Source organism: Pleuronectes platessa, chromosome 3, assembly GCF_947347685.1.
Source record: "Pleuronectes platessa chromosome 3, fPlePla1.1, whole genome shotgun sequence".
NCBI classification, from domain to species: Eukaryota; Metazoa; Chordata; class Actinopteri; order Pleuronectiformes; family Pleuronectidae; genus Pleuronectes; species Pleuronectes platessa.
In genome coordinates, this window is record NC_070628.1 from 841,364 (window position 1) to 867,610 (window position 26,247).

Genomic DNA, 26,247 nt, shown 5'->3' on the forward strand with positions numbered 1-26,247 from the left:
GAGTGTGTCGGGCCCTACAGGAGTGTGTAGGACCCTACAGGTGTGTGTAGGACCCTACAGGTGTGTGTCGGCCCCTACAGGAGTGTGTCGGACCCTACAGGAGTGTGTCGGCCCCTACAGGTGTGTGTCGGGCCCTACAGGAGTGTGTCGGACCCTACAGGAATGTGTTGGCCCCTACAGGTGTGTGTCGGGCCCTACAGGAATGTGTCGGGCCCTACAGGAGTGTGTTGGCCCCTGAAGGAGTGTGTTGGCCCTACAGGAGTGTCGGGCTCCTGGGTTGAATCAGACTCGGAGGACAAACAGCTGGTGTGTAAAGTTTCAAGGCTTTAATGACATCGCACAGAGAGAGAGAGAGAGAAAGAGAGAGAGAGCTTTAAAGTTACAGGTGCAGTTTCATACATGAGAAAAGCTTTAATGTTCTAACATCTGTTTAAATATTGAAACAGCTTCTTCATTCATATACATGTAGTTTCTGATTGTGCAGTAAGATGGCGCTAACTTCCATACATGTTCGGAACGATAGACAAGCAGCGACAGAGCAACACGAGTATCAAAGAGCAGCTACAAGCAAAGCAGCCTCACCCCCCCCCGCTGTACCGCCCCCCCCCCCCGGTGTCCGCAGCACCACACGCACGTTTACCATGGAACATCGAAGCTTTAGTGTTTATTATACATGTTGATCTTCATCATCAGAAACATCGAAACCAAAGAAAAAGATTCAGAAAACCAGATATTTTAGTTCCGACGCTCTGAGAATGACGAAGCATGCAAGTGTCTACAGCACACGCCCCCTGGAAGGTGATTGGCTGTTCTTAAGACAAATAGAAAACGGTGAAAGCGTGACAGAAAACAAAAGAATCAAAATGAAATTCACTCCTGGTCCAACTTCTCACTGGCTAGGGAAGAATGTAGGTTGTCTTGACGACACCTCACAAAATTGAGGAAATAACGAAGACCTGTTTTCAAAAAGTAGAAAAATAAGAAAAATTTGGACAAAAAAAAAACACAACAAAGAAATATGGGCGTGGTCCCTGATGATGTCACAGAGGCTGAGCGAGGGCGGTTCATCGCTGACATTCAACATCGTAACTATGAACCACGCAGTCTGACTCCAGTGACATCACAGATGACCTCACAACAAAGATCTTTAGTTAAAAACATGAGAAATAAACTGAAAACAAACAAACACAGAACGTTGCACTTTGGTGAAACCTTTGATCCTGTGAGAACTTTCTGAAGAACAACAAACTGAAGCTGAAAGACGTGAAGACGCACTCGGGAGAAGATTCCAGTTCTTTTTGTTTCCAGATGCAGATGATGAGAATTTACTCATTTTTAAAGAAGCGAGAAAACGACGAGCATGAGAGCGCGAGTTCAGATCGATGGAGTTTCACCAAAGTGCTGCCGGTTCTTCTTCTACTGCTTCTTCTTGCTGAAGAGACTGAAACGCTTCTCTTTCTCCTTCTCCTTGTCCTTCTCTCTCTTCCCGGGACTCGACTCGTTGGTGAGCGTGACGGCGGCCGGCAGCGTCTGAGCCCGGCCGGACGCCGGCGTGCCGGGCAGGCTGCCGGGAGCCTCGCTGGTGCTCAGGACGGCCGAGATCCAGGTGCTCATCTCCTCCTGGAAGAGACAGCTCAGTGAGCAGAGCTTCCAGAGACAACGTGGAATCTAAAATGAAGAAAATGTAACTTACCTCATCTTTGGCTTGAAACAGAAACTCATTTCCATCGTTCACTCTGAGAAGAAGAAGAAGAAGAAGAAGAAGAAGAAGAAGAAGAAGAAGAAGCTTCTTATCACAGTTTTTCTTACCTTTATTAACCAACATGTTCTTTGCCGTCAGTTATAAAACAGGAAGTTAAGATCATTTGTCTGATTCATTCTCCATCTTTATTCGGATGAGTGAGAAAACAAGATGGCGGCTCCTCACCTGAGTTTGAAGACATGTTTCTTCTTCTTGTATTCTGAGGCCACGTCGCAGGTGGCCTCCTTCAGGCTGAGGGGAACCTCGTTGTGATACGGGACGCCCTGAGCCACCGCCTTGGTGTCCTTGTAGAAACCGATTTCCTGGTTGTTGATGACACAGTACACGTTGTGCCACGACCTGCCAATCAGAGAGCAGCGGGGTCACAGGTGGATCACGGCGGCGGGAGGAGTGAGACATCGGCTGTGGCGGAGGATCTTTGTGGTTACCTGTTGGACGCCTTCTTGTTGTGGCCCTCCCACTCGTGCTTGCGGTGCAGGAGCCCCTCCAGCTGGGAGGGCGGGGCCTCCTGGTGTTTGGACGGCAGCGTGGAGGACAGGCTGGTCTTGCTCTTCCTGCCGGAGGTCGGGGACGGGGTCGGACTCGGCTCCTTGGAGCTCCGCTCGGCCACCCCGTTCACCAGGTCGCCAGCGTCCTCGCCGTCCTGAGCCGAGACAAAGAGTGTGAATAACAACGATTTCATAAACAATAAACTAGTTCTGTCATCCCTCCCTCCATCCCTCCATTTGTTCCTCCGTCCATCCATTCCTTCCTCCCTCCATCCCTCCCTCCCTCCAGTCTGACACACACTACTCGTTATCTGAGAGTGACATCGTTATGACAGTGATTGATTGACGGGGGGGGGGGACTGACCCGTGGGGAGTCGTGGTCGGACACCAGGCCGTTCTGAACGATGACGCCGCTGCAGAGACAAAGAGACACAGAGTTCATATGGAACCGACCAATCACAGCTCTGCTCTGCTCGTCACCTGCAGAGTGTTCACCTGTGCTGCTCTGACTCGTCCTGTTGGATCAGCTCCGGCTCTGGAGACGGCGGCTTCCTCCTAAGCTCCTCCTCTTCCTGCTGCCGCCGCACCTCCAGCAGCTCCAACTGAAACACATGCACAGCTGTGATTGGCTGGAGGGAACCACACCTGTCACGTGACGCTCACACCGTCCAACCACAGGACGACAAAATACACTAAGACTTATATATTTTCCTGGAACTCTAAAGATTATTATTGGACGACGTTGGTGACAGAGAAATGACAGGAAACCATCCACAACCAATCAGCTGCCAGGTCTGCTTTTTAAAAGGAGGAGTTTTGATTATTCATATACATTATATCTATTATTACAGGTTATTAAAATAATATTATAATAATTAAATCAGCTTAATGAGACGTCGTCAGTTTAAGAGCAGAAACCAAGGATGTAAATCTGAAAACAGTTCTTCTTCATCAGAACATGACGGTTCTCCGGTTACCGTGGTCAGGCGCTCCAGAGCAGAGAACCTCTCCTCCCAGGTGGCGGCCGACTTCTCGAAGGCCTCGTGGCGTTTGATGAGCTTCTCCACCTCGTCCACGCTCTGTCCCATCTCCCTGCCCGACAGGTAGGGCTCCTGACCCAGCAGCCACGCCTCGGCCACGCCCGCATCCCGGGAGAACTGGTGCACCTCCAGGACTGGGGGGGGGGGGGGGGGGGGGGGGTTAGCAGTTTTTCTTGTGAACAATGCAAAACGTAAATTGACAACTGATCATGTAGCTATGAGAAGGCGGAGTCTTACTGAGCCGTAGCCACTCCCATCGATCTTCCCACTTGTCAATCATCTCTTTCCTCTTGTCCGTCAGCTGCAGCAGCTTCTCTTTGATCTGAAACAAACATGTCATCACCTGCTGCTGTCGTCCAATCACAGAGGAGAACAACCAGTTTGTAAAATCACATGATTCAGACTCGACGTAACAGGAAATCATTATAGTGATAAAGATAAAATATGTTCTAAATGAATTAGTAAAATATTATAAAACATTTTCATTTCTTACTTTAAAAACGTAAACTTCAAACATTGAAACTTTTCAATTCTGCGACGTCTCACAGAATATTTAACGTTAAGTGTGCGTGACTCCCTCGACCACCAGGGGGCGTCATGCCTCACCTCCTCGGCGGCGTAGTGCTTCCGGGCCAGCAGGGCCTTCCCCAGCTCGATGCAGGCGGTGAAGCTGTCGTTTCGGGCATCGATCTCGGCCTTGATGCCCTGATGGTTGTTCATCAGCAGCTCCACTGACGACACGTCTCTGAAACACACGAGCGCAGAGCGTCAGCTAGCGCCGCCCTGCTGGACCACAGGTGTTCAGTGTGGGCTGAGCAGTACCTGGGTTTCTCCTGGGCCTCGATGAGTCGGATCACGTCCTCCATCCACAGCATCAGGTCTCGGACCATGCTGAAGAACCTGAACTTATCCCCGGTGTCGAGGAGGCGGAGCCGGCGTCCGTCACACGCCTCCAGCAGACTCCTCCAGGCCTCCAGCACCTCGCCCTCCCTGCGCTGGATGTCGTCCGCTTTGTCGCCCGCGTACGCCGACTGGAGGCGGACGGCATCGTCCTGCAGCGTCCTCACCTGCCGGGGTCAAGAGGTCAGGTCACAGGAAGTCAGGGGAGTTTAGTTGAATCAATTTTTCCCCGAGAAACTTGTCTGTTTTTATTTATTTGCATTAGCTAGGAAGCTAGCCAGCCACGTTAGCATGACGCTAACATTCTTAATTCCACTGCTTTGTCGACAGATTCTTCATCAGAGGAAATAACTGAAAAACCTGAATGACGTCAACTTTACGAGTTCCGTCATTTAAGCGATGTTTGTGTCAGTGATGCTCCACATGTCAATCATGAGGTTTGATGACAGTTTCTATTCAAATTCATCTTCACGCTCACAAATAAAATGTCCCCATAAACTGAGGGCAAAGCCTGAGGTCTCACCTGTGTTCCCAGTGCCTGGATGTCGTGTTCGAAGGTGGTGTGCATCCTCTGCAGCGTCTCCACCGTGTTCTGGTCTCGTCCCACCTCCTCCGGAAGCTTCTTCTGCTTGTCCACGATGCGCCCCAGGATCTCCTTGGCGTCGTTGTAGAACTTGTGGAGCTCGAAGGAGGCGGCGAGGATCTGCGTCCTGGTGTCGATGAGCTCCAGCAGGTCAGCCCAGGCCTCGTTCAGCCCGTCCTTCCACTCCGCCACCGTGGCAGCGTCACCGTGCCCGGCGTTGATCAGCTCGTCCGCCAGGCGGTTCACAGCGTCCACGCGCTCCTGACCGATGTTCCCCGTGTCACGGGCAAACTCACGGAAACGTTCCTGTAACATCTGAGAACACATGAAAGAGGTCAAAGGTCAGATCGAAACCAGAGGAGGTCAAAGTATAAATACTTCTCCTACTTATATTATTCATCGTACACATCGGTTAGCCATTAGCTCGCGCTCTTTAACGTATGACTTGGTTTGGTCACATGGTTTCTGGTTATGTCAGGAGCTGAGGCGTGTTAGAATCAGAACTAGTTATCAAACGTACAGTTACGTGTTCGTAGTCCTGTCCCAGCTCATGTGACCCGGCCACCACCTCCCGCTCCGCCACCCACTGCTCCAGGTCGTCCACCTCCCGGTTCAACTGGAAGAGGCGGAGCCTCTCGTCCAATTTGCCACGCCTCTCTTCAGACAGGTCCTTCAGGCCGGCGTACAGTTTGTCCACCTGAGACTGACGCATGCTGATCCGCTCACTGACACACACACACACACACACACACACACACACACACACACACACACACACACACACACACACACACACACACACACACACACACACACACACACACACACACACACACACACACACACACACACACACACACACACACACAGTGAGCACTGGATGATTGATTGTGTGTGTTGCGGTGTTGGAGCAGGTCACAGGTGTGCGTACCTCTCTGGGTGTGTGTACCTCTCTGGGTGTGTGAACCTCTCTGGGTGTGTGAACCTCTCTGGGTGTGTGTACCCCTCTGGGTGTGTGTACCTCTCTGGGTGTGCGTACCTCTCTGGGTGTACGTACCCCTCTGGGTGTGTGAACCTCTCTGGGTGTGTGTACCTCTCTGGGTGTGTGTACCCCTCTGGGTGTGTGTACCCCTCTGGGTGTGTGAACCTCTCTGGGTGTGTGTACCTCTCTGGGTGTGCGTACCCCTCTGGGTGTGTGCACCTCTCTGGGTGTGTGTACCTCTCTGGGTGTTTGTACCTCTCTGGGTGTGTGTAGCTCTCTGGGTGTGTGTACCTCTCTGGGTGTGTGCACCTCTCTGGGTGTGTGCACCTCTCCGGGTGTGTGCACCTCTCCGGGTGTGTGTACCTCTCTGGGTGTGCGTACCCCTCCGGGTGTGCGTACCTCTCCGGGTGTGCGTACCTCTCTGGGTGTGTGTACCCCTCTGGGTGTGTGTACCCCTCTGGGTGTGTGTACCTCTCTGGGTGTGTGTACCTCTCTGGGTGTGTGTACCTCTCTGGGTGTGTGCACCTCTCTGGGTGTGTGTACCTCTCTGGGTGTGTGCACCTCTCTGGGTGTGTGTACCTCTCTGGGTGTGCGTTGGACACCAGTCCCCGGCTGGTCTTGGACAGCTGGTGGACGGTCTCGGCGTAGTCCTCCACCGCCAGCTCCACGATCTGATGCTTCTTCAACATGGTGACGGCGCTCAGCTCGTCCTGAAACACACAAACAGCCGATGACGTCAGAGCTGGTCATCGTGTCGCAGCCGTCGAGTAGGATCCAGGGCCCGGCCCCCCCCACCTTAGCCTTCTCCTCTGACATCATGTACAGCTCCTGCTCGCTCATCCACGCCTCGGCCTCCGCAGCGTCAAAGTAGTACTGCTGGGCCTCGTGCGCCTCCTCCAGCCGGCCGTGTCGGGACTCCGCCTCCTCCTTGTGCTGCCTCCACAGCTCCTGCAGCTCGGCCAGGCGCCGGCGGATGAGGTCGTCGTTGGAGGACTCGTCGCGGAGGAGGCTCTGACTGCGTTCCAGGATGTCATCGATTCGAGGCTGATGTCCTTGGATCTCCTTCTGCAGAGTCTGAGAGTGAGAGAGAGGTCAAAGGTCAAAACAAACTCCTGCACCGGGTATATTTCCTACATACGTGCTCCTCTGTGATGTTCATGTAGAATAACAACAACTCTGTGATCGTATTCACGTCCGTAATGACAAATCCACGAGGAGCCGTGTGACCACAGTGATGTCACACCGGAAGACACGCCTCTTTCTCTTGTGCAATGGATTTTCGTCTGTAAACTCTCGTCAGACAATTTCTATCAACACGGACGATGAAAGCTCAAAAGTCTCAACTGTGCAAATCATTCACTGCAAATATTTCTTCTTGTCTTTACACTTTATATGATAGTTTAATTACATTCATATGTTTCTGTATTTCTATATATTTTGTATCTTCCTTCCACTTAATTATTGCCTGTTACTTATTACTTATTACCTGTGGATGTCTTCTGACTCGTTTGGATCTTAATCCTAAAAATGTTTTCTAGTCAGAAACTGACTGCGCCTCAGCTCAGGTGAAGACTGTGACCTCACACCTGTGACCTCACACCTGTGACCTCACACCTGTGACCTCAGTGAGACACAGCCCGACCTTCTCGTCCTCCCACCTGGTTCTTCTTGATGAGCAGCTGGACGGTCTGCAGGTTGTGTCCGTGGTCGGTGGACGTGGCGACAGGCATCCGCTCCTGAACCCACAGCTGGAAGACAAACCATCAACATCAGTGTGAACTCCTGCTGGTGAGAACACAGTGCAGCTGATGGTGTTCTCCAAAGTGTCAACAAGATGTGTTGAAAGTGAAACCTCATCTTTTAAATAACACTTTTATTTTGTTACTCATTTATTAACAAATCAATGGACCAGACGTGGGTCGAGTCGGGTTCAGGTTTACGTACGATCTCATCCTCAACATCTCGGTTGAACTGGTGAACTTCTCTTGATTCCACCAGGAAGTCCCTGCGGCGTCTCAGCGGCTCCAGCAGCTCCTGGAACTTACTCTCCACCAGCTGCCTCCGCCCGTCCACCTCATCAGCATCCTTCACCTCCTGACCCAGAGCCTTCACCTGGCTCTGCAGCTCCACCACCTCCTTCTGACGCACCTCCACCTGGTTCTCCAGTATCTGCAGGGGGGGGGCAGAGTCAGACTGGTACTACTGCTGCAGCTCCACCAGGGGGCGAGTCGAATAAGGTTTATACAATAACTTTTTAGTATCTCAAGTAAAACTAATGATCCTTCTTTTTGTAGTGATCATCCAGTGAGGAAACTGTACCTGCTGCTTCTTGAGCAGGATGTTGACGGAGGTCAGATCTTTGCCGTAGTCGTCAGACTGGATCTGACCCTCGAGGCCCACGAGCCATTTGTCCAGGTCGGTGCAGCTCTGAGTGAACAGCTCGGCCTTGTTGGCATCGAACAGGCACTGAGCCTTTGTCTGCGTGGTGGACTCTAGCTCCTCCCACATGGCGTGGAGCGCTGACAGCTTCTCCTTCACCACCGCCTCCGTCTCCGGTTTCTCTGACACCAGCATCATGCCTTCCTGCACACAGACCAGCCCGGTGGGGTTTGAATACATTCAAATGAATTGTGTTGAATTTGTTGGAACTTGATTTATAGAAACAGTGACACCCTGATCGATTCACATTTTACTTTCTTGAAAGATAAGTTCTGGTGTTTTCTGTGGCCACCAGCAGAGGAGGGTGAACAGCTGCTGTGTGGTTCATGGACTTACAGGTGAGCAAAGACCCAGAGCCTTTCACTGGTGAACGTGGACTGTCCCAGTTCCACCTAAACTGTTTCCTAGTGGTCATGGATTCTCTCTATTGTTGACTCTAATGTGCTAGATGCTGCAGATCCAGTTCAGGTTTGGTTGAGTAGAACAGGACGGAAGCTCAGTACCTTCTGGATCTTGTCCAGCCACTCCTTGTTGGACTGCAGCTCGGCCATGAAGGCCTGGTGCTTCAGCCACTTGCTGTGAAGGTTCCTGGCCTCGTCGTAGGTCATGTCCTGCGCCGTGAGCATCTTCTCGTTGATCCACAGAGACAGCTGCACACAAACACAAGGTGTTCACTGAAACCTGAAGGGTTCATCCTCTGCATGTGTGGAGTGTAGAGATGAGACTGACCTCCTGACAGTCCTGAAGGAGCTTCTGCAGATCTCTGTTGTCCTTCAGCCTCATCAGCAGCTCCACAGCAGCCTCCCTGTTCTTCTTATGCCTGAAACACAGAAACAGCTCAGATCCTGGATTCTGATTGGAGGAAGATTTCATTATTCACAGATGATATGGATCACATGATCTTCATTAGAAGATGTTTTTCATCTGATTATATGACGCACAAGACGTCATTTAAGAAAACATGGACACTCTACAATGAAACTGATCTGCTGAGGAAGATCAGGTGATATTGATGAGAGCTCCAGAACTCAACAGACTTTGTGTTGTGTCTTTATTGAAGCTTCTTCTTCCAGTTGTTTCATTAAACGTCTCTCAGCTGTGAAATGGAGATGATGGTTACCTTTCGTCAATGGAGGCGACTCTCTCCTGGATACGTTCAGCATCGATGTTCCCGTCGCTCGCCAGGCGCCGGCCGGCCTCCACCACACCGTTGATCTTGTCTTCGTTGGCGTCCATGGTGGTCATGAAGTCCTCCTGCTTCCTGATGGAGGCCTCGGCTCCTTCCAGAGTAGAGGGCATCTCAGTGTGAGCCAGGACGTACTCCTGTAAGAAGAAGGACAGATAATGAAGTCACTCAAATCCAAAGGGTTCATCTGCTGGGGATCAGGAATTGAATCAGGACAACCGATCCATAAGATAAGATCTGCACCAGGTGGACCAAGTTGACATTATGTGCTGATGCTGAGAGTTCATGTTTTCTGAAGACAATGAAATTACAAGAATAATTTGAAGACAAGGAGGGAACATTTGATTTTGAACCAAATCAAAGGATCCGAACCAGAAGTTGGATCGGTGTCTATGTTGAGGCCGGTTTATGAGTGAAGGACGTGGATCTAAGAGGTCACCTGGTTGTTGAGGAAGGCCTCGGCCTGCTTCGTGTCCCGGAGGAACAGCTGGTAAGCATGTGACTGGGACAGCAGGTTCTGTCGGTTCTCCCACATTTTGTGAAGCTCGTTCCAGCCGGTGTCGAGCGCCTGCAGCCTCTGGCGCAGGAACATGTACTGAGCGTCTGTCTGGCCCTGAGTCACCATCTCCCCCATGTCCCGCATCTTCTGGTAGTCCTCCTCATAGTTCTGGATCTCGTTCTTGATGCCTTCATGCTGAGCCATCAGCTTCTCTGCCTCGGCCAGCGTGTTGGGCATGTCCTCTGAGGCGATGGCGGTCTGAGTGCGGGAGAGCCACGACTGGAAGTCGTCCAGCTCACGCAAGAACTGTTGCAGCTTCCGGGCCTCACCCAAAGACCCCTCACGGTTCTTCAGTGTGTTCTTCATTTCCTCCCAGACAGCATTGATCTCAGCCAGACGGCCTGTGATGGCCTTGGCCTGGTCGGGGTGCTCCTCTGCCAGCCGCTGGGCCTCACCGCGCAGGTCACCCAGTTTGTCCTCAATGGCCGCCAGGTCCCGCTCCATCCCGGTCAGCTTACGCTGCAGGGCCATGACACCAGTGAGATCGTTGCCCAGCTCCTGGGTGGACTCGATGACCTTGGTCTTCTCTTTGATCCAGGACTTGGTCTCGTTGCAGTCGAGGTGGTAGTTCTGCACACCCAGAGCAGAGTTCAGGGACTCCTTCTTCTGGTCCACCAGGTCACGGAACTGACTCCACCTGAGGAGAGGAGAGGATCGTCACTGTCCAACACTACAACCATGCTCTAAGTTTCAGGATGTTTACATTGTAGATTCATATTTATTTTTTAGTTTTAATATTAATGAAACACAGTGATTTCGTGGTACACCTGTACCTGTTGTTCAGTTTGTCCTGCTGGGTCTTGATGTCCTTTTCACTCGGGTGACCATTGTGCATCAGCTGCCGGGCGATCTGGTTCACCACAGCGACCCGAGACGCCTGGTTGTTCATCTCTGGCTCTAGACTCTCAAACCTGCAGAGGACATTCCACCTGAGTACAGATCTGGCTCAAGAAGACGTGACACCACAGATGTGCTGAGCCTCTGGACCTACCTGTGCTGCACAACCTCAAGGTCTTCCAGTTTTTCAGGGATCTCCAAGCTGTTCAGCCACTGCTCCTTCTCATCGATCCACACCTCACATGCGTCGGCCTCACTGAACATCTTGTAGAGCGCCAGAGCATCCTGCAGCACCTGCTTCCTCAGCTTAGTCAGCTCAGCCACCTCCTTGTAGCGCTCCTCAATGCCGGCCAGCCGACCACGCACCTCCTCTGACTCCGCCTCCTCTTTGGGCAGGGAGGCTGCCTGCTCGTGAAGTAGGTCGATGACTGGCCGGTAGCTAACTACCTCTGCTGCTGCATCCTTGTGTTTCCTGACCAGTGCCTGGGTGGAGAACTCATCATGGCCCGTCTCTCCACTGGAGACAATGCGCAAGGCATCTAACGTCCAGGCATCAACATCATCTGCGTCCGTCTGGAACTGGTGCAGGGCCAGAGCCTCCTCCAGCCTGGTCTTCCTCGCGGCTGCCAGCTGCTCCAGTGCCGTCCACTGAGCCTGCAGGTCAGCAATACGCTCCTGAATCCTGGTGGCACCAAAGTGACCGGCCTGGACCATGGCTTGGCCCTCAGCTATGGTGTGGTGGAGGTGTCCAGCGCGGCCGGTCATCTCATCCTCCAGAGCCCGCTGCTGGCTGAGGAGGCGCAGCGCCCCCGTCTGGTCCTTGCCATGTTCCAGAGAAGAAAGGATCTGCTCCTTCTCACGGATCCAGCCCTCCTCCTCAGCCATGTCCCAGTAGAACTTCCAGAGGCGACGGGACTCCTCCAGCTGGGCCCGGCGCTCTGCAGCCAGCTGGATCAGCTCCTGGTAGCTGAACTCCAGGTGGGACACTCGGTCCTGGATGACCTGAGGGTCGCAGGGTCTGTAGCCTGGAAAGGAAGACCAGTATCATCACTTCACCATTATAGCTGCTGTGAAATCATTTTAAATGTTGACTCCTTTTACCATCCACTACAGAGAGAGACATTCACTGCTTCATCAAAGTAGAAAACTGAGTCATTTAATAATAATCTAGAGAAACTCTCTGAAGACAGACGTGTCTTCCACTGCTCACCACTGTCGCTGCCGGAGTGCTTGTTAGCGTTGGTGGTGACCGCCTTCACCCGGTCGGCCTGGATCCCGATGTCGGCCTCCACCAGGGCGTGTTTCTGCAGCAAGTCCTCCACACCCAGCAGGTGCTTCCCATAATCCTGGGACAGCAGAAGCATCTGGAAAACAAGACAAAGAGAAGAGGAATCAGCTCCTCGCTCAAGGTGATCGTTACAAAGAGGTTTCCCCTGGTTCCCGTCTGAACTCATCCTCCACCTTCATTTCATCCATCCAGTCCATGATGTACAGCATCTCCTGGAAGACTCTCTGCAGACCCAGGTTCATCTCCAGCCGCAGTCTGCGGGCCTTCAGCAGCTCCAGCAGATACTCCCACAGCCGGATCACGTTGTCCTTCCTGGCGGTGATGCGTTTGATGTCGTGGTAGTGCTCCGCCTCCAGCTCCCTCGCCACGGCCACCACAGCCTGGACACGCTCCTCGTATGCGGTGATGTCCGTCTCAATGGCCTCATGCTTCTTGGTGGCCGCCTCCACAGCCTGGAGGTCGAATCCAAAGTTGTCCTAGAGGGAGAAGAGGAGACATTGTCACTTTATCAAATGGCCCCACAGTTATTTGTTGAAAGATAACCTCGTTACAGAACCTGGCGCAGTCTGACTCCAGCTGCAGTTGAAGACCACCTGCTGTGTGTCCTCTTACCTGTGACACCAGCCTCTGGTTCTCACTGAGCCAGGTCTCCCTCATGGCCGCCTTGCGGTCGAAGCGTCGGGCCAGTTGTTCCAGTTTCTCCTGACGAATCAGCTCCGTCCTCAGAGCCAGCTCCCTCTCGTGCTCGGCCTTCTCCAGCCGCTCCCAGGCCTGAGGAGCACCGACAAACATCAGAACGCTTCTTCATAAAGTTATCAGTGAACAGTCATGTGACTGCATCAATCAGAACAGTGAACTCCAGTCAGCTGGTGCATAGAGACAGTTGGTTAGAAGTTCTTGAGACGTTTCTCAGAGCAGCTCTGACCTTGTTGATGTCAGAGATGAGTTTTCCCTCTCGGGGCATGTAGACCTTCTGGTTGTTGGCTCTCATCTTACTCTGGATGGTGAAGAGAAGAACCTCCAGGTTTCCCTTCTCTGTGAACCTGAGGGTATGAAGAAGAAGGATGGAGCGAGTGAGGAGGTGGAGTTACAGGATGTACAGGACCTTTTCATGACAATAGCAAACTGATTTGAACAAGGAAGTCTGTCAGTTAACTGCAGCAGTACTGGGTTTGATGGGCGGACTGGACAGGGGATATGGAAGAGGACAGGGGTCAGAGGTCAAGTGAAGATAGAGGTTCTGACTTTGGAGGTTTCTCCACGGTGCGGTAGGTGTTGAAGGCCTGGAGCTGCTGCTGCACTCCGACCAGAGAGTTGGCGAACTTCCTGTTGTTGAGGATGATGATGGTCTGCTCGATCCACTCCAGCAGGTCCGACGCCAGGGACTCGTACTTCTCGATCATCTTCTCCGTTTCGATGGCGTTGTCCAGAACCTGGAGAAGAAGAAACCACAGAGCAGGAACATGTGAGACGAGGTGCATGGCGTCTCTTTGTGCCCCCCCCCCCCCACACGGTGCTTTCACTGACCTTCCCGATGCGTTTGCCCTCGACCTTCAGAGCCTTCATCTTGGAGAAGTAGTGATAGTACGTCACCACGTAGGTGATGACCGACTTCTCATCAGGGTGGTCCACGCTGATGTCTGAAACCCAAACATCATTGGTTCATGTGTGTCGGACCGGGACATGTGACTTTCACGCTGCTAGCACACAACAGTTGTATGGGCGGGGTTTCTGAATGTGGGCGGACTCTCTTTGTGTGGGCGGTGCCTCTCTGTATGTGGGTGGGGTCTCTGTGACTGTGGGTGTGTTCTCTTGTGGGTTGAGGCCCTGTGGGTCCTCGTGATGTGGGCGGGGCCTCTGTGACTGTGGGTGTGTTCTCTTGTGGGTGGAGGCCCTGTGGGTCCTCGTGCTAAGGGCGGGGCCTCTGTGAGTGTGGGTGTGTTCTCGTGTGGGCGGGGTCTCACCCTCGGGGTCCAGCAGGCTGGTGAGGCCCAGGTGCTGCTCTGCCAGGTTGAAGGCGTTCTGCAGGTTGTGATGAGCGTTGGACTTTTTCAGTTTGTCAAAGTCGATCAGATCAGGCCTGAAAAAAAAAAAGAAAACATTTATAAACAAAAACACCCGAGGTGACGACACAGAGCAGTGGACGATGAAGATGATGAAGATGATGAGGATGATGAAGAGGAGGAGGTCACCTGTGTTTGTGGATCAGAGCGTTGAAGGCCATCCCGTCTCTCCAGCTGGTGCTGAAGTTGTGAATGTTCACGTTGGGATACCTGAAGACAATCAACACGATGATGTCACAGCGTTCTGCTGCTGTGACATCACATCGGTTCACACACACACACACACACACACACTCACACAGTTCACACACACTCACACAGTACACACACACTTAAACAATATATGAAACAAATAGTCAGTCTGACATTTGAATTAGAATAAAAAATAGTAAAATACCCTGAATAAATAAAACAAAAACAAACCACAATCAATGCAGTATTTGGCGGGGCCTGTGTCTGTGAGTGTGTGGGGGTGGGGGCGGGGCCTGGGTGTGTGAGTGTGTGGGGGCGGGGCCTGTGTGAGTGAGTGTTAGCTCCGCCCTCTTTACGAAGGGGAGGTGAGAGAAGCGATGAACGAACTAAATGTTTGACGCAGAAGAAACAAGAGAAATAATCAGTCGCACTATAAAATCTTTAGTGTGACGGGCTACTACACAGAATGTGTATAAATTGTGTGTACATTGTGTACAGTGTGTGTACTTTGTGTATATTTTGTCTCACCCTGCAGTCTTCATCTGACACCACAGCAGCAGAGCGTCTTTAGCTGATCTCTTCTCTTTGTTGTCTTCAGTCTCCACCCGGATGTCCTGGATCTGAAGAGACACAACATCACACCTGTCAACCTCCACCTGTCAAACCTCCACCTGTCACACCTCCACCTGTCACACCTGTCACACCTGTCACACCTGTCACACCTCCACCTGTCAAACCTCCACCTGTCACACCTCCACCTGTCACACCTCCACCTGTCACACCTCCACCTGTCACACCTGTCACACCTGTCACACCTGTCACACCTGTCACACCTCCACCTGTCAAACCTCCACCTGTCACACCTCCACCTGTCAAACCTCCACCTGTCACACCTCCACCTGTCACACCTCCACCTGTCACACCTGTCAAACCTCCACCTGTCAAACCTCCACCTGTCACACCTCCACCTGTCACACCTGTCACACCTCCACCTGTCACACCTCCACCTGTCAAACCTCCACCTGTCAAACCTCCACCTGTCACACCTGTCACACCTCCACCTGTCAAACCTCCACCTGTCACACCTCCACCTGTCACACCTGTCACACCTCCACCTGTCACACCTCCACCTCTTGATGTTGCCATGAAGACACAGTGAGGTCTCAAGCTCTGATTGGAGGATTTATTGGCGACTGGCAGCTGATTGGCTCGGAGCCATGTTAGACAGGAGCGGGTCAAAGGCTGATCCAGGATCTCCCTGCTCTGCGTCTCCATGACGACAGTGTGGTGTCAGTAGAACATGAATGGTGGACTTTACCCTGCAGGTAAATAACTGACAGAGGAGCTCGACCAATCACAGCGATCACAGTCCTCCAGGAGGCCTGGCGCCTGTTTACACTATAAAAAATGACTGTACTGGAATTAGACTTGTTTGATTGGTTAATTGTCTAATGATGTCAGAACAGGGCGGAGTCCGGAGAGCTAACCTCATTTTTAACGGATGTGATACGACTGCATCACATCAGGAGGTGTGACCTGCTAGAGACCCCCCCCCCCCACCCGCCCCTCCTACCTGGAAGCGGAGGATGATAGTCCAGATGAGGCCGAGCGTCAGGCGGTGGTTTCCGTCCACGATGTCGTGACACCCCATGTTCTCCAGGTGAACCCGCTGCTCCTTCAGGAACTGCAGCGCTTTGTCCACGTTCTCCAGACAATGGATACGCATCCGGCCTTTGGTCGGCTTCGGCTGGAGAGAGGACGACCAATCAGGAGTCAGGCTCAGCTGTCAATCATGACGTCTCAGAACGTTTTGTATCATCAAATGAATAATTCAAACTGATCAGAAACACTTGAACTAACATCAGCGAGATAAAAACGACCTGAAATGACAGAAACCATCTTGTCTACGTCTGTAGTCCCATCTGCTAACATGGAGGAGGAGGGTCTATGACCTATACTTCAGCCAGACACCAGGGGGCGATCAAGACGTTCTTCTTCTTCCTGATTTCTTATAACTCTAATCAGTAAATGTTTGATTACACAGGAAGTGGAGTGAACAGTCACATGGTCAACGACTCCTCCGTCTCCATGTGCCAAACACAGACAACAGGAAGTAGAAGACTGGTTCAGAGCTGAGACCACGCCTAGTGTGTGTCTGTTGTGTGTTTCACCTGGCAGGTGTGTGTGTGTACTGATTGTTTGTGTCTCACCAGTCTCTCTCCGGACAGAACCTCCAGTAGTTTGATGAGCATTCGTCCGTCTCTCAGATCCATGTAAAGATCAGTGATTCTGCACGAGACTCTGGACAAGTGAGAGTTCACCCATTTAGTGAAGGTCTTCTTCTGCACCGCCTCCCGCTCATCTGCACACACACACACACACACACACACACACACACACACACACACACACACACACACACACACACACACACACACACACACACACACACACACACACACACACACACACACACACACACACACACACACACACACTCAGTAAAGACAGTTTTTGCTTTTTCACTAAACATTTTATCACTTTACAGGATTTCCTGAAACACACACGACATCTTTATCAGTCGTGTGTCGATCATCAGCTTTAACCACATGCTTATAAATATAAATAATTAAAACAATGTGATCTGATTCATATTTCTGTCTCTCTGTTTCTTTAAGAGTTATTCTGGTGTTTGACCTTTGACCCAGAGGAAACAGGATGTGAGGCGTAAAGCGTTTCCTTCGTCCAGAGATCCAATCAGCAGCCACTCCCCATAGTCGGACGCAACCTGAGCAACACTTTCATATTTACGTACTTTTAATGCATGAATCTTACTTCCTGTTCGTCACCTCCAGGTCAAACTAGGCTCCGCCCATTGACAGAATACACATTGATTGTTGATCAACCAGATTTCCACCTCCCGCTACACACCACACAGGAAGTTGATACAAAATTAAAAGCTTGGTCCCTCTTTTGATAAAACTCATCTAAAAACCATGTATTAACCAGGTGGCGAAGAGGCCCCTGGGATCAGCTTGGACCTCACCAGGTTCCAGGGCCCCGGCTCAGTTACATCATGGACCAGAACCTGCAGCACTTCAAACCCTGATCACACAAATCCACCAGGTTCACGTTGCTTTGACGCGAGCGGCGCCACAGGCCTCCTGACACGTTTGAGAACGTGGGTCAGATCTGGAGAAGAAGACGATTCTCGCCAGCCTCAGACTTCACAGGTCACATGACACAGCTTCAGATGAGAGACGCCATCAGCAGCGTTCATGTTCCTCTCGGGATGAACTAGAAAAACACTTTTCCTCTGGCGCCACCATCAATTAAAACTGATGCAGGCCGTGCACACACTGTCCCTCTCTCTCTCTCACACACACACCAACTATCTTATAAACCCTCAGATTTGTCTCGGGGGGGGGCACGATGGACCTCTGACCTTTGACCCCTGGCGGATCTGACTCGTCTTCTCACCTTGCAGCTGTTTGAATCGTCCCTCCAGCTGATTGTAGTTGAGCTGCTGCTGAGCCGACTCCAACGACGCCCACTCCTCCTCCATCACCGCCCAAATATCCACAACCAGCGTTTGTGTGTCTGTGTGTGTCTGTGTGTATTTCTATGTGTAGAGACAAAACTCCAGATAAAGATAAATCCAACTGACAAGGGGACGTCCTCAGATCAGATCAAAGAGTTTCAGTCTCATGGAAACAAAGACAATTCTTCATAAAGTTCAAACTTTCCTCTTAAAATAAAAAGTTCATCTGATTTGAAACAAACAAAAACAGCTGAAAAGAATCTGGAAATCCAAAAAGATTCACAGAGAACAACACATCCTGGTGTTTCAGGAGGTGAGAGAAAAGAGTCCAGAGGTCAGAGTGACGCCGAGCGCAGCGAGTGTGTCTGATGTGTGTGTGTCTGAGGTGTGTGTGTCTGATATGTGTGTGTCTGATGTGTGTGTGTCTGATGTGTGTGTCCAGCCCTGCCCAGCATCAGCAGCTTCAGCCGCTCATTCTTCTTCTGCTGTTCGTTTTTGTTGCTGCTGACGGATTTCACTGATTCCCTCCAGAACGCACACACTCCACACACACAAGCCCCGCCCACTGCATACAAAGAGGGAAAGCCCCCCCCCTTCTCTGTAAAAATACACTGTTAAAAATAATTGAGAACAAAATTAAAGGGGTGGTCCTGTGGATGTAATTCAAGATCAGACTGTGACATCATCATGACATCATAGCTAAGGATTAAACACTGCTTCGACTTATATTTATGTTTTAATTTGTTTTATTTTGAAAGTGTTCTTTTTTTCAATTTCTGTTAAATGTAATTAAATATAACACTGTTATAATATAACTTTTTTTTTACAGTGTAGAGAGTGTGTGTGTGTGTATGTGTGTGTGTTGAGGAGGGGAAACACACAAATCCACCAATGACTTTGCAGCTTGACAATGATGTCACTAAGGGTGTGAAGGGGAGGGGGAGTTTCCCTCTATTGTTCATTCACATTCCAGACAAACAAACATCCTGTAAAACACACACGCACACGCACACGCACACTTCCTTCAAAGTGTAAAATCTTGTGTGTAATGTATTTAACGTCTACACTGATTTATTTGTGTGGTCCTTGTCCCATCTGCTAACTTGGAGGAGGCGGAGTTTGTGACCTGCACAGCAGCCAGACACCAGGGGGCGATGTTTCGGCTTCATTGTCGTTCCTCTTTTTTACAGTGTGTGGATCAAACATTCAGAAACATTGAACATTCAGCTGCAGAGGTATGACATCACAGCCTGGAGCCAATCAGGCGGAGCGGTTCCTACCTGCGAGCGCCTTGATGCGGGAGCGCTCGAACAGCCGGGCCGAGCTGTTCTCATTGTCCCAGTCGTCCTCCCACCGGTTGTTGACCGTGTCGTTGCTGCTGCTGTACTGCTGCTGCAGCTCCAGGTGGTCGAACTCGGCGGCCACCGTGGTCATCATGACGCCTCAAGGTCAACGAGGACACGTCCACATCGAAGGCTACAGGCCGAGACCTGCGAGAGCACAGACAGGAAGTTAACGGAGGGGGAACTAGACCTAAGGATAAAAGTCTAAAAGAGGTTCAATTAACTTTGATCTAATAAAAATCGACTTGAGCTGAAACTAAACATCATTTTATTTTGAGGCTCAGAGCTCCTCCTGCTGGACACAACAGCTCTGACAGCTCTGGGTGTTGTGGGTCCACATGTGTATGGTTGTGTATTTGTTCATTGGTTTGCATTCATTCATATATGTGTGAAAACCTTCGTGATAATTCAGTTCTTTTCACGATGGCACATTTTTGGAAAATGTTTGATCAAGGGGCTTTAAATTTGGATCAACAGCAGCAGAGGCTCATGGGTAATGTAGTATTTCGACTGATGACTTTCAGGAAGTGAAGTTCAATCATATCAGAGTTATTGGACTGAGCAGCAGCAGGAGCCATTACTGCACTCATAAGACGTCCTGAGGGACACAGTCCATTAATGGACAGGACTTCCCAGAATCCTCTGCTAGATGATGAATATGGAGCCGTCTGAGAGTGGACAGCAGCAGCGTCTCAGGAGGACAGAGGTCAGAGGTCACAGAGGTACAGCAACTAAATACTACGACTTAGTCTGACAGTGTTTTCTACAGAAGCCCAGACTGGACAAACTAAACCTTTTGAGATTTTATGACTGAAGCTACGACAGGTTCTCTCTCTAGTGCCCCCGCCCCCCACACCCTCTCCCTCTGGGTTTGTGTAAGATCATGTATGTCCGGACAGCTGAGGGGGGGGGGACTGACTCCACCTCACGGTTATAAAAAAAACACTAATTAAACAGTAAAAGTCTTGAGTGAGCCTAGTTTAGCATCTAAGCGTCTCTATATTTATATTAGACTAAATTAATTTATTAAAGTAATTTATGATGTTATATTTTTGAACAAAGATACAAAGATAACATTGTGTTCATGTTATTAGACAAGCTAATGAGAAGGACGGGGCTCAGGCTGTGACACAGAACAACTGTTTGCAGCTGCTGAACAAATGACTGAAATACCTTCGAACATTCCTCCCAGCCTGACAGTCACAGCTGAGGGAACAACACACGTCTGTGAGGACACCTGCCACACACACACACACACACACACACACACACACACACACACACACACACTAGTTGAACTGACTGTGATACTGAAGGACACGTATCTCCATGAAGTTCTGCTCGCTCTAATTTCTCTGATTTCCCAGTGGATGACATCATCAGGAAGTGATGTCACACTCAGGTGTGTTAAGGACTCAAAGTGAAAATAGAGAGAATCTGTATTTCAGACTAATCAACCCAGATGAATGTGTTCAGACACAGAGCAGCAGATTGAGACAGGAAACAAACCACGTGAGGACAGAGAAGAAGAATGAGCTCAGCAGAGCAGAGTTATTAGATTAACACACACACACACACACACACACACACACACACACACACACACACACACACACACACACACACACACACACACACACACACACACACACACACACACACACACACACACACACACACACACACACACACACACACACACACACACACACACAGTTATCTGACCCCACCCTTCATCAGCTTCATCTCTGATCAGAACAAACACGTTTCTGCTGAGTCACACGTTGACTTTGATCTTTTTAACGTTCACTCTGTTGTGTATTTGTTGTTCATGAAGCTCATGTTGATGTGCTACATTAAAAACACTTGAGCAACTTGGGAGGTGCACGGTGACGCTGGTGGCCATCCGACAATAAAGCAAACGAAGAAGAAGAAGGAGGAGGAGGAGAAGAAGAAGAAGAAGGAGGAGAAGAAGAAGGAGAAGGAGGAGAAGAAGAAGAGGGAGAAGGAGAAGAAGAAGGAGAAGAAGAAGAAGAAGAAGAAGGAGAAGGAGGAGAAGAAGAAGAAGAAGGAGAAGAAGAAGAAGAAGAAGGAGAAGAAGAAGGAGAAGAAGGAGAAGAAGGAAAAGAAGAAGAAGACATCATCTCTCTTCAGTCTGACTCGTCCATGTTTAACACGACTGGAAACAAGCGTTAGTCGGACAGAGCTGAGGACACTGGTGGTGTTGTTGTTGTTTACTCTTCCCATGTTGTGTTGCATGTTGTTTACGCGCTCACACACTCTTGAACACTGAAGGACGATGTGAACATGAGACGTTTTAAACATCATCAGAAACCCGATCCACTCCTCTCTCTAATGTTCCTCTCTCTAATGTTCCTCTAATGCTCCAGGTTCATTGATTCACTCCACTTCCTGTTACATCAACACTAATGGGTTCTCCAGCGTCTCCTCAGGAGAACCTGCAGCTAACACTTCCTGGAGGTTTCTGCACAGAGACAACGTTCTGCAGAGGCTTCACAGAACGTGCTCAGTGGGTGCTACGTGTGGAACCAGAGCAGAACCTTTAGATCAAAACATCATTAGCTTTCTCCTGAATGTAGAGAAACCTTTTCAGAAGATCTCTGTGTGTTCTCTGGAGGGTTCTCTGGAGGGTTCTCCAACATACGGGCCTGCTGCTGGGTTTCAAACAATGTTCTGTTCACATGATCAGAACGTTCTCTCAGGGAACCATAACATCCCCACAGCATCTGTGAAGGCTTCATGTGGAACCGTTGGAGAACGTGACCAATGGTACGTTTTCAAACAGGCTGAAGTTCTGTCAAAGAAACCGAGAACCTTAAAGGAACATGAGGAAAACAAACACACATTATCTCATTATTATCTATCACAAGTGTTTAGAACAAAGCTGTTTTAATATCATCAGATAACAAGTCGAACAATAGACCTCAAAGGAACGTTCTGAGGAGAACCTCAGGTTCGGTCCAGCACAGGAACCTTCAGGGAACCATGAGAATCTGCTCTCCAGGAATTAGTCAAGGTTTAGAACGTTCATTAAAACGTTAGAACGGTTCCTCACAACAGAGACGGAGACAGAGAGAGAGAGAGAGAGAGAGAGAGAGAGAGAGAGACGGAGACAGAGAGGGAGACAGAGACAGAGACAGAGAGAGAGAGAGAGAGACGGAGACAGAGAGGGAGACAGAGAGAGAGAGAGAGACGGAGACAGAGAGAGAGAGAGAGAGAGAGAGAGAGAGAGACAGGGACAGACAGAGACCTCAGAGAGACCAGAGACGAGCAGCTGCAGGACGGACACATCCCGCTCAGTGTGCCGCTGTCTACACACACACACACACACAGACACACACACACACATAAACTGACAGAAACTGACACATAAACAGACCCAATCAGACACACACACAAACAGACACACACAAGCCCACACAGTCATAGAGACACACACAAACAGACAGAAACAGACACAATCAGACACACACACACACACACACACACACAAACAAACAAACCCAATCAGACACACACACAAACAGACACACACAAGCACACACAGTCATAGAGACACACAAACAGACAGAAACAGACACAATCAGACACACACACACACACACACACACACACAAACAAACAGACACACTCGCAGACACACACTCTGCCACGCCTGTTGTTCGTGTCGCACCGTTATTCTCCATCCTCACCGACACTAATGGCAGCAGCGGGGCGGGGACCGGCCGCGGACATGCGGGCTCAGAGGCTCCGCGGCTCGGCCACAGACTGTGGACCGAGTCGGGCCTGCGGGGGCCTGCGGGGGCCTGCGGGGGCCCGCGGGGCTCCGGGGACTCAGGGAGTCCGAGCGGATGAAATCTCCGCCCTCCAATCGTAAAGTTAGCGGCGGCTCCGGGAGTCGGTCCCTGCTCCAATCACAGCCGCGGAACAGAACCAGTAGAAGCAGCAGAACCAGTAGAACCAGTAGAACCAGGGGGAACTGACCTGCTTCAGGATCCAGCCGAGGCTCCGGGGTCGAGCGGAGATGAAGAGGAGTCGGACGCAGAGGACGCAGCGACCGACGGACAGACAGGAGGAGCCGCTGCTGCTGCCGCAAGGGATGATGGGAAAGAATCCGCACTGCCCCCTCCTCCTGCTTCAGCACACTGAGCGCTGCATCAGTGGAGCTCGGACCAGGCCACACATCCGGTCTCACATCCGGTCTGACCCAGTCCGACCCGGGTCCGGTTCATCCTCTGAGACCAGGATCCAGTGTATAGGTGTTAACGAAGCAGCGGCCAATCAGAAGAGCCCCTCCCTCTCATTAACAGATGAACCAATCAGCTCTGGTTTCACTGGGTTCAGTCAAAACGTTTTAAAGTTGTGTTGTTACGTGTGAATGTCCACAGGAAGTGATGTCATACAGGCTTTGGGTCGATGCTAATGAATAATTAATGACCCTAATGGATGTGGAGCCGATAACAATGAGGAGAAACTACGACTGTAAACAACCTTCACTGCCACCGAGGCTCATGGGTAATGATGACTCAGTGACCAGGAACATGATGAAGAACAAAGAGAACCTAAAGTGGTGGGGGGGGGGGGGGGGGGGGGTTCTGCTCTTAGACTGGTCGATATGAAAACATTAAAGATGGCGGCTGCTGTGTAACGTGATCCCTGCTGATGTCAGCGCTCAGACCATTACAGCCTGATGGGAAACACTCACTCTGCGCTGTGATTGGTTGCCTTCAAGTCACAGCTCAACCTCGAAGACATCTTCACGTGTCTGAGGAGGACATCGTCCAAAACATGGATTTTAAACAAAGTGACTGTATAGAAATGACCTTATATAACTGAAGAGAGAACCACCTGGAATGACAGAAACCATCTCTGACAAACGTTTATTTATCGTCTACTTTAATTTGTTAGTTCGGTCCATGTCCCATCTGCTACCATGGAGGAGGCCGGGTTTATGACCTATACTGCAGCCAGACACCAGGGGGCGATAGAGATTTTCTTAGGCTCAGTCACGTCCATTTCCAATTATTTAAGTTTTTGGTTGACTCTTCTGGATCCAGATGTGAAGCTGTGAAATATAAACTCAACGCTGTTTCAACATTTACAGATTTATTACGCTTTGTGAAAAATAGAAAACGGAGCGGATCTAAATAAAGTGAGTGGTTCCTCTGGGAGAGGAGCGGCTGTCAGAAGTCCAGCCACTCGGTCATGTAGATGCAGTTGGACGGGGAGATCTCTCCTCCTTCCTGACAGTCGTCAAACACCGGGCAGAGTCCACAGGGCGTCTTCACCAGGCCGGTGGGCTGGAGGACCGGGTTGACCCCACGGAACAGCTTCATCTGTCCGTCCACGCTGCCCACCGTCCCCTCCTTGGCCGCGACCACGGTCATCTCCACCTTCCCGTCGTAGATCAGCGTGTTCAGGATGGTCTCGATGTCGTCCATGGACAGATCCACCTGTAGACACCCGTCAATCAAACTCAATGTCTCCCCCCCGCCCACCCAGACAGTAAACACTGAGGTATGTGATGTCACAAGAGGGGCGGCGCTATAAACATCACCTTGCTGATTCCCAGCTCACAGATGTATTTCCAGACTTCATGTGAAGTGGCGAAGGAGGAGTTCCTCTGAACCATCGGACTCTGTTTACTGTCCCTCGCTGCTTCCGCCTGCACAGACACACACACACACACACACACACACACACACACACACACACACACACACACACACACACACACACACACACACACACACACACACACACACACACACACACACACACACACACACACACACACATGTTCAGAAGGTCAAAATAATCTATTTTCCTAACCACTATTCCTTGACCCCGGTGGAATACATCACAGGGTCAAAGGAAATAGGTGAAGGAGAAGTCGTAACAAGTTAGGAAAGGACTAAGGAAAGGAGTTAGGAAAGGAGAACCACTGTGTAGAGAAAATCTGACTCCATCACTTGTGACTATCGACTGAACAGATGTGACAGAGAAGACATCAGACGATCTTGTGATGATTAACATCTGGATCATGAAGATAAAACAGCTCTTCTGTTGTTTTATATCTATGTGGGTGTTTCCAGGTGCAACTACGAAGTTGTGTAGCTGTAACTGTGGCTGCCGCAATGAATTGTGGGACGCCATTTACTTCTTTCCTTTCCTAAAAGATGGTCTGATGTTTCGTTTGATGGAGGAGATAAGTTAGGAAGCATTGAAGCTCCTTTCCTTTTCATTAAGAGAATCTAAACAGCTGATATTATGGCTGAAATACATCAGGTCATTTTCTGTCTGCACCCACTTCGGTAATGCATTCATCAATTTATTGTTTTCAGGGTTTTTTCATTTTCTTTCTGCTGGAATTTAAACATCATTTAAAAGTTCATCTCTGTTGCTTCTTGCAGCTTCTCTGAGTTTCACTGATCTCTGCTGGTTCATGTTGTTTTGAATCAATCAATCCTTATCAGAGCGACTCTGAGGAGGGGAGCGTCTCTTACAGTAAAGTGGTTATACCTTGCTCTGTAGGAACTTGAAACACTGCTGGTTGAGAACTTCAACAAACTCAGACTCAAAGTCCTGGTCGCTGTACCAGGCCCCCCCCGTCACCGAGCGGTCCGGCTGCAGGTTGTAGAGCATGTACACCTTCTTCTTCGACGCCTGCAGCCACAAACACACAGGATGAGCAGAAACATGGCATCTCCCCCGGCGGTCACATGACTGATCAGACCAGGAACTGACGGCAGATCACTGAACTCACAGCCACAGACTTCACAGCTTTGATCAGTTTCTTGCTCTCCAGGTTCTTCAGGATCTTGTTGACCTCCGTCAGAGGAAGGTTGCTCTTGAAGCGAATGTCTCGGCTCCAGATTCCTGCAGCAGCAAACACACTCGTCACAAACACACATGACAAGTGGACAAAGCAGAAACCTGAGCGGCATCGAACCTTTGTTTCCTGCGTCCTCGATGACCTGATAAACCAACTTCTCCTGGTTGTCGGAACCTTTCATCTTCCTG

The 26,247-nt window shown here is 50.3% G+C and overlaps 2 protein-coding genes across 3 annotated transcripts in view; both read right to left on the minus strand.

Moving 5' to 3' along the window:
• Positions 1 to 304: 304 nt before the first annotated feature.
• Positions 305 to 23,329, minus strand: LOC128437028 (spectrin beta chain, non-erythrocytic 1). Of its 2 annotated transcripts, XM_053419006.1 has the most exons (36): positions 23,209 to 23,329; positions 19,141 to 19,350; positions 16,530 to 16,681; positions 15,893 to 16,066; positions 14,848 to 14,939; positions 14,257 to 14,337; positions 14,029 to 14,144; positions 13,592 to 13,704; positions 13,310 to 13,497; positions 12,990 to 13,107; positions 12,677 to 12,835; positions 12,238 to 12,540; positions 11,987 to 12,140; positions 10,931 to 11,801; positions 10,713 to 10,850; positions 9,820 to 10,576; positions 9,315 to 9,517; positions 8,924 to 9,014; positions 8,698 to 8,844; positions 8,075 to 8,338; positions 7,700 to 7,924; positions 7,414 to 7,503; positions 6,551 to 6,829; positions 6,335 to 6,465; positions 5,294 to 5,498; positions 4,714 to 5,088; positions 4,113 to 4,357; positions 3,897 to 4,035; positions 3,528 to 3,612; positions 3,228 to 3,424; positions 2,746 to 2,852; positions 2,615 to 2,663; positions 2,191 to 2,405; positions 1,928 to 2,101; positions 1,694 to 1,736; positions 305 to 1,620 (listed from the first exon to the last, which is right to left on the minus strand). In XM_053419006.1, exons 2-36 carry the CDS (start codon positions 19,295 to 19,297, stop codon positions 1,417 to 1,419), a joined length of 7,041 nt encoding a protein of 2,346 aa, XP_053274981.1. In that variant the 5' UTR covers positions 19,298 to 19,350; positions 23,209 to 23,329; the 3' UTR covers positions 305 to 1,416. The 2 variants fall into 2 exon arrangements, with proteins under 2 accessions (XP_053274981.1, XP_053274982.1); XM_053419007.1 differs by lacking the exons at positions 19,141 to 19,350; positions 23,209 to 23,329 and adding an exon at positions 17,800 to 19,119.
• Positions 23,330 to 24,313: 984 nt separating this feature from the next.
• Positions 24,314 to 26,247, minus strand: part of polr3f (polymerase (RNA) III (DNA directed) polypeptide F) — a 3,690-nt gene continuing 1,756 nt past the window's right edge. Inside the window, exons 4-8 of the mRNA XM_053419654.1 lie at positions 26,177 to 26,244; positions 25,991 to 26,103; positions 25,747 to 25,890; positions 24,782 to 24,889; positions 24,314 to 24,677 (exon numbers count right to left, since the gene is read on the minus strand). Of these exons, the coding sequence (XP_053275629.1) occupies positions 24,408 to 24,677; positions 24,782 to 24,889; positions 25,747 to 25,890; positions 25,991 to 26,103; positions 26,177 to 26,244 (703 nt within the window). The 3' untranslated portion in view covers positions 24,314 to 24,407. The remainder of the gene's footprint in view (positions 24,678 to 24,781; positions 24,890 to 25,746; positions 25,891 to 25,990; positions 26,104 to 26,176; positions 26,245 to 26,247) is intronic.